The 16,931-nt window shown below is 36.3% G+C and overlaps 2 protein-coding genes across 2 annotated transcripts in view; both read right to left on the reverse strand.

The window, feature by feature from the left end:
• Positions 1-893, reverse strand: part of EFCAB3 (EF-hand calcium binding domain 3) — a 129,666-nt gene extending 128,773 nt beyond the window's left edge. Inside the window, exon 1 of the mRNA XM_088027266.1 lies at positions 833-893. Within this exon, the coding sequence (XP_087883392.1) occupies positions 833-893 (61 nt within the window). The remainder of the gene's footprint in view (positions 1-832) is intronic.
• Positions 894-3,466: 2,573 nt separating this feature from the next.
• Positions 3,467-16,931, reverse strand: part of LOC148163370 (uncharacterized) — a 50,487-nt gene continuing 37,022 nt past the window's right edge. Inside the window, 9 exon segments of the mRNA XM_088027268.1 lie at positions 3,467-3,514; positions 3,516-3,610; positions 4,631-4,735; positions 6,532-6,585; positions 8,656-8,760; positions 9,742-9,795; positions 14,216-14,320; positions 14,907-14,960; positions 15,838-15,942. Coding sequence (XP_087883394.1) covers positions 3,467-3,514; positions 3,516-3,610; positions 4,631-4,735; positions 6,532-6,585; positions 8,656-8,760; positions 9,742-9,795; positions 14,216-14,320; positions 14,907-14,960; positions 15,838-15,942 — 725 coding nt within the window.

Genomic DNA, 16,931 nt, shown 5'->3' on the forward strand with positions numbered 1-16,931 from the left:
CCAGGTGCCTTCAAAACGCATTGCTCCCTCAAGACTGCATCCTTGAACATGGCTCCCACTGTAAGAATGGTGGGCAGAGCATATATTCTAGGGACAGGGGAGGAAGTGAGGAGCCTCAGGTTGCCTGTGTCCGGCTCTAGGGTCAACCAGTAGTCACACTCTTTTGATTACCTCCTCCCAACAGGAATGTATAGTTGGGTGACAAGACTTTTTTTTTTTAAATCTTTTTCAAGTTTTTATTTAAATTCCAGGTAGTTAACATACTGTATAATACTAGTTTCAGGTGTAGAATTTAGTGATTCATCACCTTAATACAACATCCAGTGCTCATCACAACAAGTGCCCTCCTTCATACCCATCGCCCATTTAACCCATCCTCCTGTTCATTTCCCTCCATCAACCCTCAGTTTGTTTTCTATAGTTAAGAGTCTGTTTTACGGTTTGCCTCTCTTTTTTTCCTCTGTGTTCATCTGTTTTGTTCCTTAAATTCCACATATGTAAAAATCATATGGTATTTGGGTGACAAGACTTTTAAAAGATTTAAATCATGTAGTTAATCTGAAATTAGCAACCTGTTCTCTGCGGGTAATATGCCCTCTTTCAGCTTCTTTCAAGTAAATATTTATCACCTATAACTCACTCTAGCACATGTACCATGCACCTTGAGATTAAAGAAAATACACTGAATCAAAATACTCTTTTATGTTTAAAGAGTTAAAAAGACTTAAAAAGTCATATTAGCATCCAAACAGATCTAGTCCCAGGAATTCTCAGATATAAGCTTATAAATCTAAATCTCCCTTAAAAGGTCTCTAATATCTATGATGCTCACCATCAGTTGGTAGGTTTTGTGACAAATCTTTAAGCTTCTCATCTGGGAGCTTGATTTTCATGTTTTCTAAAATGTCTTCCAGGTTACTGACATCAACCTTCCCACCTAAAGAAAGAATCAGGCACACAAGAGAAATTTAATGACTTTCCTGAAGGAGAAAATTTCAATGAATCCCCACACATCATGGCTAGCAGCAAAAATATCAATGACACAACACATTCAAGTGTCCACAAAGGTGGACAAAATGAAATTAGAATTGTAACCTCTTCCTTGGTCTTGAGGACAATCCTACAAAGTACAAATTCATTATCCAATGAATTGCAATGGGAGAGACACAAACTGAAAATTTCTTTCTGGTAGGTGGGGCATAAATGCTCAGTTTAGTTCTTCAAGTCACTGAAATGCCTTGAACAACTGCCAATTCTTTACCTCACATTTTCTATGTAGATCCAGATTTAAATATGCTCTTAAACTAAATTTGACAAAAACCAAACTCACTAAGCAGCAAAATGAAAGATTTTGAACAAGGCAGCTCTATTCAAAATAGCAAAATCAGTTCAGATAAGAGATGGTAAGATCCACAAGAGAACAGCTAAATGATACTACAAATACGACGCAGGAGAATCTTCTTTATCTTTTTTTTCATTATGTTACTTACGATTGAAAGATTTCACACCATCTAGCAATCTATTTTTGTATACATTTCCATAATCTGTAAGAAAAGGCAAAATTGACATCACAGATAAAGTGATATAGCTATTTAAAGAGACAGAACAAATGTATCATTTCATAAAGACACTTTTAAATGATTTGTCTTAGAGATAACTTTGATTTTTACCCTCCAATGAATCTGCAACCATAGAATGGAGAAAACTTACAGAGTGCTGTGTCTGACCAAGTGCAAAGCCAGTAATTGGTGGCAAATGACACAATGGAATATGAAAACATCTTTCTTTCACTTTCTTTGACTTTTCCTTCTTTCTCCTACTCCTTTGTATTCCTCCTGCCCTTACTTTTCCTTACATCTCTCAGCTTAACTTTTAGTTTTGAAGGCAACAACAATATAGCTGAAAATTTTACATCCAAAGGCAGGATCCAAGAAAACAGAGTTGCTGATTCCCAAAGAAAGAACCAAATTACACTTTCCAAAGGAAGAACAAGGCCATGCTAAAATTTCTTAGACATTCTTTTTGTTGTTGTTTTAAAATTAGCATATGTAATAAATACAGCTTTTTTTTTTAAGTTGTCTTAAACACACAGGACCAACCTCCCTTGAAAACTCTAATAGTATTTGAAATGCTTACCATCAACTTGAAGATTTTTTACCAGTTCCAGGTATTCTTTAGGTGTGAATTCTATCCCAATGTCTTCCAAAATATTTTTCAGATCTTTGACATTAACTTTTTCTCCTTTAAAAAAGAGAAATGGCAAGTAAAGTTGATAATATTATTTAAGTATCTAAGTATTATTAAGTATTCAAGTATTCTAATTATCTAAGTATTCAAAAATATGAAATAAAATTGTCCACATTTATACATCACCATCCCTGGCTGCTAGATACAAAACAAAGGTATAGTAAGACCTGCCCAGTGGAGTAAAGGGCAGGCGGAGAATTAGAACTTATTCCCTTGACCCTAGGGAAAGATGCACTTTCATAACATTGGGGCTAAGACAGCATAAGTCTCAGTAAACTGTGGATTTAGGCAATTGTTTTGTAAATTAGAATGTAAAGATTAACCTAACATCGCTCTCCACTTTTCCTAAAATTATTAGATTATTTAGCCAATATCCTAATTTTTACTTCAACTATTATTGTGATAATCTAGATCAAGGATTAGCAAACTTTTTCTGTAAAGAGCCAGATAGTAAATATTTTAGAATTTGCAGGATATAGATCCTCTGTTGCAGCTACTCAACTCTGCTATTACAGCACAAAAGCAGCCATTAATAATACATAAATGAAGAATATGACCGTGTTCCAATAAAATTTTATTTTTTAAAAGGGTCAAAGGACTAGATTTGGTGTGTGGCCAGTAGTTTATCCTTGATACAGATTTTCAGTTTTTTCAGTGGTGAAGATCAGAAGCATTATTATTGATAAGTATTTTAGAGGAATAGGACTTGTTATGGAGAAATGAGAAAAAATTTTTAATATGGGTAACCCAAAGACTGACTCTGGACAATTAGACACAAGCACTTGTAACAACACCCTTGTAACCAACATCTATGTGAGAAATAGAACACTGATAACACTCTGGGGGTCTCTCATAGTCTTTTCCAATCCCTATCCACAATCTTTCTGTAGAAGGTTATCACGATCCTGACTTTTTGGACAATGATTTCTTGCTTTTTTTTATATATTTCTCACATTATTAGGGTTAGGGAACACTGCACATCACTTACAAAAGCATTTTTATAGAGGCAAATGAAACAAAATGAAAGATTATGCTGTTATACAGGTAATAAAATTACGATTTTTTAGAAGAATAGGCAATATAAAATTCAGGAGAGTGTTATCTCAAAAAATGGGGAGGCATGGTAAAGGGATAGGGAAGCAACCATGTGTTGATGCAATTATATTGGAAATATTCTAGTTATTTTGTTGAGGGGGAATCATGGAAATTAGTACTATGCTTATGGATTTATGTGTTCATTGAAAAGACAAGATGGGAAAATGTCATTAAAGAATTAGAATTTTAATCTTATTGATAACTTTTAACTTGCCTGTAACTGCTGTCACATTACTCATCACTTTTTTCAGAGAAACATTTCCATCAGCTGTAAGACAAAAAAAAATTCAGACAATGACACAAGACAGGAAAGTTGTGATGTAGGGCCCAATGAAAGTCCATATATTCTATTAAATAATTTGTGTTCACCTTAAATCTATATTTCCTGGTTTGAGTGCTTGATTCCTTATTAGTAAGAAGGACAGTGGCATTTGGCCCATGTCCCTTGAACACAGGGTCTGACTATGACAAATGTATTATCTTCAGTTCTTAGGTCTTCAGTACTTTCTTATGAGCATGGCAAAAGATATCATCCATAAAGGTCAATTCATTTTGTTTTGTTTGTTTTTGGTGAACCTTACATCTAGCACAGATACTAAGCAAGGGGCTTCACATCTTCCATCTATTCGCAATAAGGCTTCTCAAGTGTTTCAGCTCCTGTATCTATCTCAAAATGGTGGTGACATGGGCTTATTGGATATTTGAGGAAATATTAATGATGTTCTACTAGTTCCTATTATGGATATTTTTCTCTCAGTTATTTCAGGCTCTCTTGGTTAGGTATTCATTCATTTCCCCCACTGCCCCCATATTTGTTTCTCTCTACCATTCTCTGGCATGCTATCAGCTGTGAATATCCTCTCAGCAGTAATCACTGTTGATTAGGGTGATAATTTCAGATGCACTGAGGTGAAAAAAGACAGGATTTCTTTTTACTTTAAGACCAAGTTCTTCTCCATGAATCTTAAAAATATCTTAAACTCCTCAAATCCATCTAGTTTTAGAAATTCTTACATATGGGGGCGGCTGGGTGGCTCAGTCATTAAGCATCTGCCTTCGGCTCAGGTCATGATCCCAGGGTCCTGGGATCGAGTCCCACATCGGGCTCCTGCTCGGCAGGAAGCCTGCTTCTCCCTCTCCCACTTCCCCTGCTTGTGTTCCCTCTCTCGCTATCTCTCTCTGTCAAATAAATAAATAAAATCTTAAAAAAAAAAAGAAATTCTTACATATGATCCCAAGATTCTAAGCTCTCCCCCAAAAAGGCAAAACAATTTTTTACAATGCTCACCATCCATAGGTTGATTTTGTAACACACTTTTAAGTTCCTTATTTTTGAGCTTGATCCCCATGTTCCCCAGAACTGTGTTCAGGTTGTTGACATCAATCTTTCCTCCTTAGAAAGGGATGGAGATGTAAGAAAAAAACCAATAAAGACACAATATGAAAAAAATTTCTTGTGCTGATGAGTTAATTCAATTCTCAATAGGTCTGGATGCTGGTTACAGTGTTAACTGGAATTACCTTATTGGAAAGTGGTTTGGCAACAACTATCATGATTCTTTAAAATGTTCATAACTCTTAGCCCACTAATTCCACTTTTGGGAATGCAGAAAAAGCTATGCCAAAGGGGAGAGGGAAATTTTCATTATAATCTTACTTGTAATAAAGAAGGAAGGAAGGAAGGAAAAGAAGAAAGAAAGAAAGAAAGAAAGAAAGAAAGAAAGAAAGAAAGAAAGAAAGAAAGAAAGAAAGAAAGAAAGAAAGAAAGAAAGAAAGAAAAGGAAAGTAAAGAAAAAAGAAAGAAAAAAGAACCCACAACTTAAATTTCTAATGACAGGGTATTGGTAAGTGAACCATTATATCTTCATTCCGCAGAAAACTACATAGTCATAGCTGTTGATTGCCACAGGAAAAAAAAGTTATTTTATAGGGTGAAGTTGTATCATGCAGTCATTTAACATATATGAATTAAAATTGTATCCCACAGTCCTGGGATCGAACCCTGCATCGGGCTCGCTGCTCAGCGGGGAGCCTGCTTCTCCCTCTCCCTCTGCTGCTGGCTGCTGCCCCTGCTTGTTCTCTGTCTCTGTCAAATAAATAAATAAAATCTTAAATAAACTTTAAAATTGTATGCCCAGTAAAAATATACATAAAATGAACAATGTAAATAATGCGTGTGATTCTCTCTGACATTCTGCAGTCAGCAAGCGCATAAATAGAGTGAATCTCAGATGGACAACATCAATTTATTATTCCATCACATGGATTCATTTCCCCTAAACCTATCATATTGTAACTGTCTTAAGTCAATGTGATTCTAGTTTTGGAGGCAGTTTTAATATTATGGCTCTTAGGCAAGCCAACTATTTTATCTAATTGCTTAACTATAGGGATAACAATGTATTCCACCACTGCAAGAAAAAGTGACTATGTTTGACTTATCAAGACTAGTATGTTGGTGTCTTTTATAGAGCCTTCCAATGGAATTTCAGAGCACTTTTGACTTGATGAGATTATTGCTAGTTTAACTTGATGAGATTATTGCTAGTTTAAGCTTCAAAATATTAAGATTGGTAATGACTGGATAGTAGGACTATGGATGATTATTTTTTCTTTAATTTATATTTAGTAGGCATATGGCAACTTTTATATTGAAAAAATAGAAGAGGGGCACCTGGATGGCTCAGTCAGTTAAGCGTCTGACTCTTGATTTCCGCTCAGGTCATGATCACAGGGTGATGAGATTGAGCCCCTCATTGGGCTCCATCCTGGGCATGGAGCCTGCTTAAGATTCTCTCTGTCTCTCTCTCTCTCCTTCTGCCCCTCCCCCTGGCTCTCTCTCTCTCTAAAAAAAAAAGAAAGAAAGAAAAAAGAAAAATAGAAGAAAACTAACAATTCACAGCTGAGCATTATGATGCTTATTTTCAGCACTGTGAAGGCTAATAGTCTAATTAGACCTATCCAAAAGTACATAGAAAAACAATTGTGGAGATTCTTAGGACTGATTCCTTTGAGTCTGACCCTGGGGATCAAGCCTGTACAGCACCAAAAAAAAAAAAAAAAAGATTTTAAGATTACTATATAGAAGGAATGGCAGAGGAATCATGACCTAACAACTAGGAAAAAAATACAAATACAGAGATTAAAAATCTCAATTTTATATACTTTCTCATTATATTTCTTACCCACCTTTGAAAGACTTCAAAGTTGATAGCAATCTATTCCGAAAAACTTTCTGATCATCTGGAAGGAAAGGCACAGTTCAGGACAGAGAATGAGTCACAAACAGAATATAAGGGTCAGAGTTTCCTTTGTGTGACTAACTTTAGAAATCTATCCACTTTCACCTTCAAATCATGATGAAGTTAAGCAATGAAAAAGTTCTTACTATGGTATAGAGTGATATATGGTTTAGAGGTAAAGAGCCTGGGTTCAAATTCTTGTTCTGCTGCTGCCTAGCTTTGCGGCCTTAAGCAACAAACTCTGGCCTTTTCTGTGCCACAGTTTCCTCCACTGTAAAATGGGCATAACGTGTCATCATTGTGTGTGGTGAGGACAGAACTTGCCACATCATTAGGGCTCAACAAATGTTAGCTGTTATTTTTTTCTAGATCCAATAATCGATCCACTGATCACACTACTGGGTATCTACCCCCCCCCACCAAATACAAAAACACTAATTCAAAGGGATACATGCACCCCTATGTTTATAGCATTATTTATAATAGACAAATTATGTTTATAGCATTATTTATAATAGCCAAATTATGGAAGCAGCCCAGGCATTATTTATAAGAGCCAATTATGGAAGCAGCCCAAGTATGTATTGATAGATAAATGGATAAAGATGCGGTATATATGTATACCATATTATACATATAGATACCATGTTATATATATAACAGAATATTTTTCAGCCATAAAAAAAGAATGAAATGTTGTCATTTGCAATGACATGGATGGAGCTAGAGAGTATTATACTAAGTGAAATAAGTCAGTCAGAGAAAGACAAATACCATATGATCTCACTCATATGTGGAATTTAAGAACCACAACAAACAAGTAAAGGGAAAAAAAGAGAAAGACAAACCAAGAAACAGACTCTTTTTTTTAAAAAAGATTTTATGTATTTATGTATTGATTTATTTGAGAGTGAATGAGAGAGAGAGAGAGAGCATGAGAGGGGGGAGGGTCAGAGGAAGAAGCAGACTCCCTCTGAGCAGGGAGCCTGACGCCAGACTCGATCCTGGGACTCCAGGATCATGACCTGAGCCGAACGCAGTCGCTTAACCAACTGAGCCACCCAGGTGCCCCGAAACAGACTCTTAACTATAGAGAACAAACTGCTATAGGTGGGGTGATGGGTGAAATAGGTGATGGGGATTAAGAAGTACACTTGTGGGTGCCTGGGTGGTTCAGTCAGTTAAGCATCTGACTTAGGCTCAGGTCATGATCTTGGAGTCCTGGGATTGAGCCCTGTGTTGGGCTCCCTACTCAGCAGGGAGTCTGCTTCTCCTTCTCCTTCTGCTCCTCTCCCTGCTTATGCTCTCTCTCTCTCTCAAATAAATAAAATCTTAAAAAAAAAAAAAGACCCTGGGTGATGTATGGAATTGCTGAATGACTATATTGCACACCTGAAACTAATATAACACTGTATATTAGCTGCACTGGAATTAAAATAAAAACTTAATAAAAAAAAGAAATTGAGCTTAACAGGGAGGAGTTTTCAGGGTTTAGCTCTGGAAGGGATAAGGATTAGGAAAAGGGAATCTCCAGGGGCAATGTAAGGAAAAGTGACTCTGGGAGAGAACAGGAATTTACAAGGACTTCTGCAATGTTACTGAGAGAGACAATATGTACATCCCTCTTTCCTCTCCCTTTCAAAATCATCAGTAACATCTTTCCTCAACACTGATTTTGTGCAAAAGGATTCTTTTTTTTTTAAAGATTTTATTTATTTATTTGAGAGAGAGAATGAGAGATAGAGAGCACGAGAGGGAAGAGGGTCAGAGGGAGAAGCAGACTCCCTGCTGAGCAGGGAGCCTGATGCGGGACTCGATCCCGGGACTCCAGGATCATGACCTGAGCCGAAGGCAGTCACTTAACCAACTGAGCCACCCAGGCGCCTGGAAAAGGATTCTTTTGACAGTTGAATTCTGTACTTGAATTGGCACAGAGTAATAGACTGTTCATATGAAATCAAGAGCTGAAGGATGGGTGCAGGTAACACCTGAACATGTGTCACTTTAAAATATAAATATCACAAGTAGAACCAGAAAACTGAACTCTTTGGAGGTTGCAGATGCAGCTCACCATCAACTGGTAGTGATTTTTGTAGATCAAGACATTCCTTATCATTGACTTCTATCCCCATGTCTCCAAGAATGTTTTTCAGATTAGTGGCATCAATCTTTTCTCCTTTGAAAATACAGAGTGTTTATAGGTGAAAATTTTAGAAATTAATAACTCAATATTATGGAGGTTCAAAAGGTTCATAAGAATATGTTATTGACTTATATGATATGTATTTTAAAATATACCTAAAATAGCTTATATGGCATCATTCCCAATTTGGGATTAAAGAGCAAAGGTAAAATGGGATGTAGAAATAGTGTGTCATTAGAAGTCAAAGCAAACTTGTTCCTAAATTATTGATATAAGAAAGTCTCTCTTAATTTGGGGGATAATGTGCAGAATAAAATCTACTTACCAAATTGGATAATGAATTGCCAAAAGAAAGAATTATGGCAGGAGATCTTATACTGACTTATGTAATTGATTGTTCACAAAATCCACACTATCTTGAGCTTTACAAAACTTTACCTTATTTATTCATACACTTACCTAAAATTTAGCTATTTGCATGTAGGCAAAGGCATATATACATATATGAGAAAAACATCTCTAAAGTATATAGGACTTGTTATCAAAAACAAGTCCTGTAGTTTATTTTTAAAACAGATAATCCAAGATCAAATGGATTTTTAAAAAATTTTTTATTGTTATGTTAATCACCCTACATTACATCATTAGTTTTTGATGTAGTGTTCCATGATTCATTTTTTGTGCATATCACCCAGTGCTCCACGCAGAATGTGCCCTCCTTAATACCCATCACCAGGCTAACCCATCCCCCCACCCCTCTCCCCTCTAGAACCCTCAGTTTGTTTTTCAGAGTCCATCGTCTCTCATGGTTCGTCTCCCCCTCCGACTTACTCCCCTTCATTCTTCCCCTCCTGCTATCTTCTTCTCAAGATCAAATGAATTTTATCAGGCAGAAATATTGTACAATAATTGGGTAAGATGGCAAAATTAATATGAACAATAGACTACTGGGATAACAACATTCAAATATAATTTACTATAAAGCACTGGGGTTTCAGTGTTATAGAAACTCACCTGTAAAATCTTTCATTTTCAGTGTCACATTTTCCAGATCAACCTTCCCATCAACTGTAAGACAAAGAGCAGTCACAGACCAAAAATGAGACTGTTCCTTCTGCTTTCTCTACCTATGACACCTGTCCCCCAACTAGAAAGTTGATATCATCTTGAATTTTATTTTATTTTTAAAGATTTTATTTATTTATTTGACAGAGACACAGCGAGAGAGGGAATACAAGCTGGGGGAGTGGGAGAAGGAGAAGCAGGCTTCCTGCGGATCAGGGAGCCCGGTGCGGGGCTCGATCCCAGGACCCTGGGATCATGACCTGAGCCGAAGGTAGCAGCTCAACCGACTGAGCCACCCAGGCGCCCCTCATCTTGAATTTTAGTTCTAGACTATTAATTTTTCATCATATTTACTTAGATATCTAAGAATAAGTTTTTTTATTTTTTATTTATCTATTTAACAGAGAGAGAGAGAGAGGGAGGGAGAGAGAGATCACAACCAGGGGGAGGGGCAGGCAGAGGGAGAGGGAGAAACAGGTTCCCCACTGAGCAGAAAGCCCCTTGTAGGGCTTGGTCCCACGACCCTGAGATCATGACCTGAGCCAAACCAAGAGTCAGACGCTTAACTGACTGAGCCACCCAGGTGCCCTTTGTCTTTATATTTGAATGACATCTTAGCTGTGTATAATTTTCTTTGCCACACTTTTTCAATTTTGTAGACATTCCTCCATTCTTTTCTGGAATTGAATGTTGCTTTGGAGACCTATTGCTTCCCCCATCTATTATGTGCTTTCTAACATTTCTATATCTGAAGAACTCCCATTTTTCCTCAATAAGTAAACTAGGAAGTACTTCACTGTAGAATATTCTGGATCAACATTTTCTGGAACTGGTGTGGTGTTTCTGATCTGCATTCACTCCTTCATTTTAGAAAACTTTTCTTTTTTTCCTTAAACTAGATTTGATTTAAAATTTTTTACTTGCTATATTCTCTAAAGATATTTGATATTCTTATGTTACTTTGTGAATCATCCATATCTACTAGATATTTGATAGCATTAATCTTTTTTTTAAGTTTTAATTTAAATTCCAGATAGCATTAATCTTTTCTCTGCATTTACTTTATCTTTTTTTAAAAAAAGATTTTATGTATTTATTTGAGAGAGAGAGAGCATGACCTGGGGGGGAGAGGCAGAGGAAGAGGGAGAGGGAGAAGCAGACTCCTCTCTGAGCAGGGAGCCCAGTGCAGGGCTCGATCCAGGACCCTGAGATTATGACTCCAGCCAAAGGCAGATGCTTAACTGACTGAGCCACCCAGGTGCCCCGGTGTTTACTGTGGGTATATTAAGTTCTCTTACTCTGTCAATAAGATATTCAGCCATATCTATTTTTTACTTTGATGTTTATAATTTATTTGATAATTCTATAATGATTGGTGCTCATTTTGTTTTTTTTTTTTAGTTAGGCAATTTCCCTTTTAATATTATCATGTTATGTTACCATCTCATTTTTGAGATCTAGTTTTATTGAATCCATTAAAGTTGCTCTGTAATAAGAATTAATTGTCAAGCACTTCTTTTTGGCTGTTCCTTAGGTTATACTGAATTATACTACTATTAGACTGGGTTATTTGTTTTTCACATGTTCTCTTCCTTCCATTCTATCTTCTTTCTTTATTTTCCTTTTGCTATTTTTCTTTGCTGTGTTAATGTAGAATTGTTGCCATGTCCTTTCTTTTCATTTTGCATATGCTTCAACAGCTCTGTTCAGATCTTCATTTTATTCTCAAGATTTAGTGTAACCTTTAGTTGCTCTTTCTATAGTATCTGAGACCAGTTTGCTTTCTTCAGTGAGGTGCATTTGAGGAAAACTTCTACCCACTTCTATTGTAATCTGAGGGTGTGATGAGGTGTTACATGGCCTTTGTTATACTTGAGCCCTGCTCTCATATCTGAGGTTTGCTCAAATGTCCCAACAGGGTTCATTGCTCTAATTAGGTAGAATGAACCCTGGTAAAGACATTTAGCAAACTATGGATCTGTGCATGGGATGGTGTTCTCTGGCTTCACATCAGACCTCCATTTCTGGCTCTGAAGCTTTTACTTTCATTAATGAGTGATTCCTATTGTTCATTTCTCCTGTTTTATTGATTTTTCCCCAGCTATTCCTTCCTAGTAAGTGGAGAGAGAGAGAGAGAGAGAGGGAGAGGGGAAAGTTATCTATCCAATTTGCTTCACTCCAGATCTGGGCATTTTAGTGAGAAATCTGAGGATTTCACCAGTTTAATTTCTGAGGGAGGAGAAAGGCTAAGAGGAGTCTAATTGTGCTGTACTGTTTCTACTCAAAAAATCTTTTATCTCCTTGGTTGTCCTCACTAAACATTTATGGCATTAGGTTGGCCTCCTTTTATTATTTGATTGGTGCTGAATTTCCTTTGCTGAATTTTTACTTTTTTGTTCTTATTGTTCATTTTGTTAGGTATTGGAGGAAAGAAAAACTAGACAGATTTTGGTTTATCATCTTAAACTGGAGTCCTCTGGATCAGTAAGCATTAAAATAAACAGTTCCTTGAAGATTTGAAAGAACTTACTCTTAAAACTCTCTGGGCCTGTCACCTTTTGTTATAGTGATGGGTGGTGGTGGAAAGTTGACAGATGTAATTATTTGATGGTTTTTTTCAACTATCATTATTGGTCTATCTATATTTTTCACTTCTTCTTTGATCAATATTGGTAATTTATTTCTTTTACTTTGGAAAAATGTTCATTTTTTAATATATTTAACATCTTAATCTCATGTTATCATAATACTTTACTGTAATAGTATTATTATGCTCGATATTCACAGTTATATCTCTTTTAAAATTCTTAGTGTGTTTCTCTCTATCCCTTTCCAGTCTTTCTGACTGTATCTGAACAGGCAAATTTAACCATTCCTCATCATAGACTGTTCTCTTACTTACCTCTTTAATGTTTCTTTTAAATGTTTCACATTCTATTTTCCTTTTCTTCTTCATGCTTTGACCTAAGAATGGTTTGTCAGAACTCTCACTAATTTTCATTATTCATAGAATACTCTGTTAATGAAGAGTCAGGATGTGCTTTCATTTGAGACCTGCATTCAGCTACATGCTTTTTTAAAATTTTTATTATGTTATGTTTATCACCATACATCATTAGTTTTTGATGTAGTGTTCCATGATTCATTGTTTGCATGTAACACCCAGCGCTCCATTCGGTACGTGCTTTTAAAAATGTTCTGTTGAAGTCAGGGAACGACAGATGTTGGCGGGGATGTGGAGAAAGGGGAACCCTCCTACACTGTTGGTGGGAATGCAAGCTGGTGCAACCCCTCTGGAAAACAGCATGGAGGTTCCTCAAACAGTTGAAATTAGAGCTACCGTTCGATCCAGCAATTGCACTACTGGGTATTTACCACAAAGATACAAATGTAGGGACCCGAAGGGGTACGTGTACCCCAATGTTTATAGCAGCAATGTCCACAATAGCCAAACTGTGGAAAGAGCCAAGATGCCCATCGACAGATGAATGGATAAAGAAGATGTGGTATATATACACAATGGAATATTATGCAGCCATCAAAAGGAATGAGATCTTGCCATTTGCAACGACGTGGATGGAACTGGAGGGTGTTATGCTGAGTGAAATAAGTCAATCAGAGAAAGACATGTATCACATGACCTCACTGATATGAGGAATTCTTAATCTCAGGAAACAAACTGAGTGTTACTGGAGTGGTTGGGGGTGGGAGGGATGGGGTGGCTGGGTGATAGACATTGGGGAGGGTATGTGCTATGGTGAGCGCTGTGAATTGTGCAAGACTGTTGAATCACAGATCTGTACTTCTGAAACAAATAACGCAACATATTTTAAGAAAAAAGAAAAAGAAGAAGATAACAGGAGAGGAAGAAAAGGGGAGTATGTCAGAGGGGGAGACGAATCATGAGAGATGATGGACTCTGAAAAACAAACTGAGGGTTCTAGAGGGGAGGGGGTAGGGGGATGGGTTAGCCTGGTGATGGGTATTGAGGAGGGCACGTTCTGCATGGAGCACTGGGTGTTATGAACAAACAATGAATCATGGAACACTGCACCAAAAACTAATGATGTAATATATGGTGATTAACATAACAATAAAAAAATTAAAAAAAATGTTCTGTTGAGGGGCATCTGGGTGGCTCAGTCAGTTAAGCGGCTGCCTTCAGCTCAGGTCATGATCCCAGGGTCCTGGGATCCAGCCCTACTTCCAGTTCTGCCTCGGGTTCCCTGCTTAGCAGGGAGCCTGCTTCTTCCCTTCCTGCTGCCCCTCCCCCTGCCCCCCAGCTTGTTCTCTCTCTCAAATAAATAAATAAAATCTTTAAAAAAATGTCCTGTTGATACTAAATAAAGACTATCACTCGTCTATTGATACTTTCAAACCCAAGCTGTCCTAAAGGGAATACATTTTTATGTACAATGCTCACCATCAACTGGTAGGGTTTGTGAAAAATCTTCAAGTTCTTTATGTGAGAGCTTAATCCCCATATTTTCCAGAAATGTGTCCAGGTTATTGATATCAACCTTTCCTCCTTAGGAGAGACAAAGTATCATAAAAACAACCAAGATGTGGAAAATTCCTTATTAATTCATGTATATTATGGTTCTCACTTTACTCATGAAGACATTCAGGTCCAGTAAGACCTAGTCAACTGTACTAGGAGGGTCAACTTTATTTTTTTAAAATTTTTTTATTTTAAGATTTTATTTATTTATTTGAGAGATAGAAAGCATGAGAGGGAAGAGGGTCAGAGGGAGAAGCAGACTCCCTGCTGAGCAGGGAGCCCGATGTGGGACTCAATCCTGGGACTCCGGGATCATGACCTGAGCCGAAGGCAGTTGCTTAACCAACTGAGCCACCCAGGTGCCCAGGAGGGTTAACTTTAAAACTAGATATAGAGTCTCATTGTTTGACTATATCTTTTGTTCATTATCAACATAATGCAAGTTCTAAAAGGGCTGGGTAATTTTCCAGGGATTTATGGCATATATAACATATCCATAAATTTTAGAAAATACATATATGAAATTTTTAATGTAATAAGAATAAACTAGTGTATATGAAAAATAAGAGACTATCTCAGATTTATCTGCTTTCTCATTATACTTCTCACTCACTTTTAAGAGTCTTCACACCATCCAGCAACCTTTTTTGATACACCTTTCCTTCAGCTGTAAGAAAAGGCATAATTCGGGTGAGAGAAAAATAATAAGGGAGATTCACCTAACCAATAAATATTCTACAATTCTTTCCCTAATTCCATAATTTCAAAAAGATAGACTTTTTAATGATTTTTCTGAAATTTACCTAATTTGTTCTCAAATAATAACAAAGTTTGTTTGGAGAAAGATTTTAATGATGAAAATTTTTTCACTCTTGCATGAAAGGCAAGGATTATGGCTTAAAACTTATAAAACATATATCTCATTTGATTTACTTGTTTCTCTGATTTCTTTCCTTACACTCTTTATTCTTCCATTTTTACATCTTTCCTCTTACTCTCAGGAATATTAATGGAACCAAGGACAACAAAACACACATGTTACTGGCAGGATTAAGTGAAATAGCTATTGCCTACCATAATAAAAACTAAATGACCCAAATTTTCTTTGGCAAAAATCAAATAATTAAAAAGAAAGTTGCATTCTAAAAAAAAGTTTTCAAAAATGATTAAACAAAACCAACCTGGTAACAGTCTGGTATCATTTTAGAAGAAAATCCTACAGATCATAGGGGAAGGGAGGGAAAAAATGAAACAAGACGAAACCAGAGTGGGAGACAAACCATAAGAGACTCTTAATCTCAGGAAACAAACTGAGGGTTGCTGGAGTGGAGGTGGGTGGGAGGGATGGGGTGGCTGGGTGATGGACATTGGGGAGGGTATGTGCTATGGTGAGCACTGTGAATTGTGTAAGACTGATGAATCACAGACCTGTACCCCTGAAACAAATAATACATAATGTTAATTAAAAAAATTTAAAAAAAGAAGAAAATCCTACAAGCACTCTAAAGCTCCATGAATTATACATATATATTTTAAATCCTTACCATCAACTGGTAGAGTTTTTACTAAATTAAAGTATTCCTTGTCTGTGACCTCAACTTTCATGTCTTTCAGAACATCATATACATCACTGACGTCTATCTGCTCTCCTAGAAAAGACAGAAATTGTGACAAAGAAGAATTTGGGAAGAACACAAAATTAGTAAGTTATTACAGTCAAATGCTGTTAACTAGCAAGATTTTCACTCATGTGTCATTAAGATAATTTCATGGTTAGTTAAAAATCATGTATTCTAGAACAAACAAAAATTAAAATTTGTTATTACCTTGACTAATTATATAAACATGTAAAAAAATAAAACAAATAATAATTTCGGTCTTTGCTACACAAAATAGAAATGTAAGTAGTTTTCCTGATAGTTTGAAATTATAATTATGTTAGGAGCAGTATAATGTTAGGCACATAAATCTAGAAAGGATTTCTAGATTAGAAGCTTATATGAATACAATATACATAAAATGCACATAGTTGATGCTTATTAGAAAGAATGTTTCAAAAAGAGGGCCTCAGGCTTCCCCAATAATTTTTGTTTTGTACTATTTTTATGGTAAATAATCTTTTGATTATTGTAAATAGTTTTATACTTTGTAACTTTAGAAAGGAAAAACAATTTTGGTTTAATTAAGTCTTTTGGTTTAGGGCACCTGGGTGGCTCAGTTGGTTAAGCGACTGCCTTCGGCTCAGGTCATGATCCTGGAGTCCCGGGATCGAGTCCCACATCGGGCTCCCTGCTCAGCAGAGAGTCTGCTTCTCCCTCTGACCCTCTTCCCTCTCGTGCTCTCTATCTCTCATTCTTTCTCTCAAATAAATAAATAGAATCTTTAAAAAAAAAAGTCTTTTGGTTTAAATCAGTGGAAAGTGAATCTCTGAAAGCTTACTGTCTAGAATCCTAAACTTTTAATCAGTAAATTAGATATGTTGCATATTTCAAATGTATATGTCTAGTATGGATATTTCTTTTTATTTATTCTGCTTAGGAGTCACTTGACTGTGTCTCTTAACCACTCTTTCATATTTCTCATTTCTTTGTATTTTTGTGCTATATACCTTGTAATTTGTTAAGCTGCTTAGTTGTTT

The sequence above is a fragment of the Eumetopias jubatus genome, unplaced genomic scaffold, assembly GCF_037043125.1.
Source record: "Eumetopias jubatus isolate StellerSeaLion01/CBP00866 unplaced genomic scaffold, mEumJub1_p1.0 scaffold_10, whole genome shotgun sequence".
Classification (NCBI taxonomy): Eukaryota; Metazoa; Chordata; class Mammalia; order Carnivora; family Otariidae; genus Eumetopias; species Eumetopias jubatus.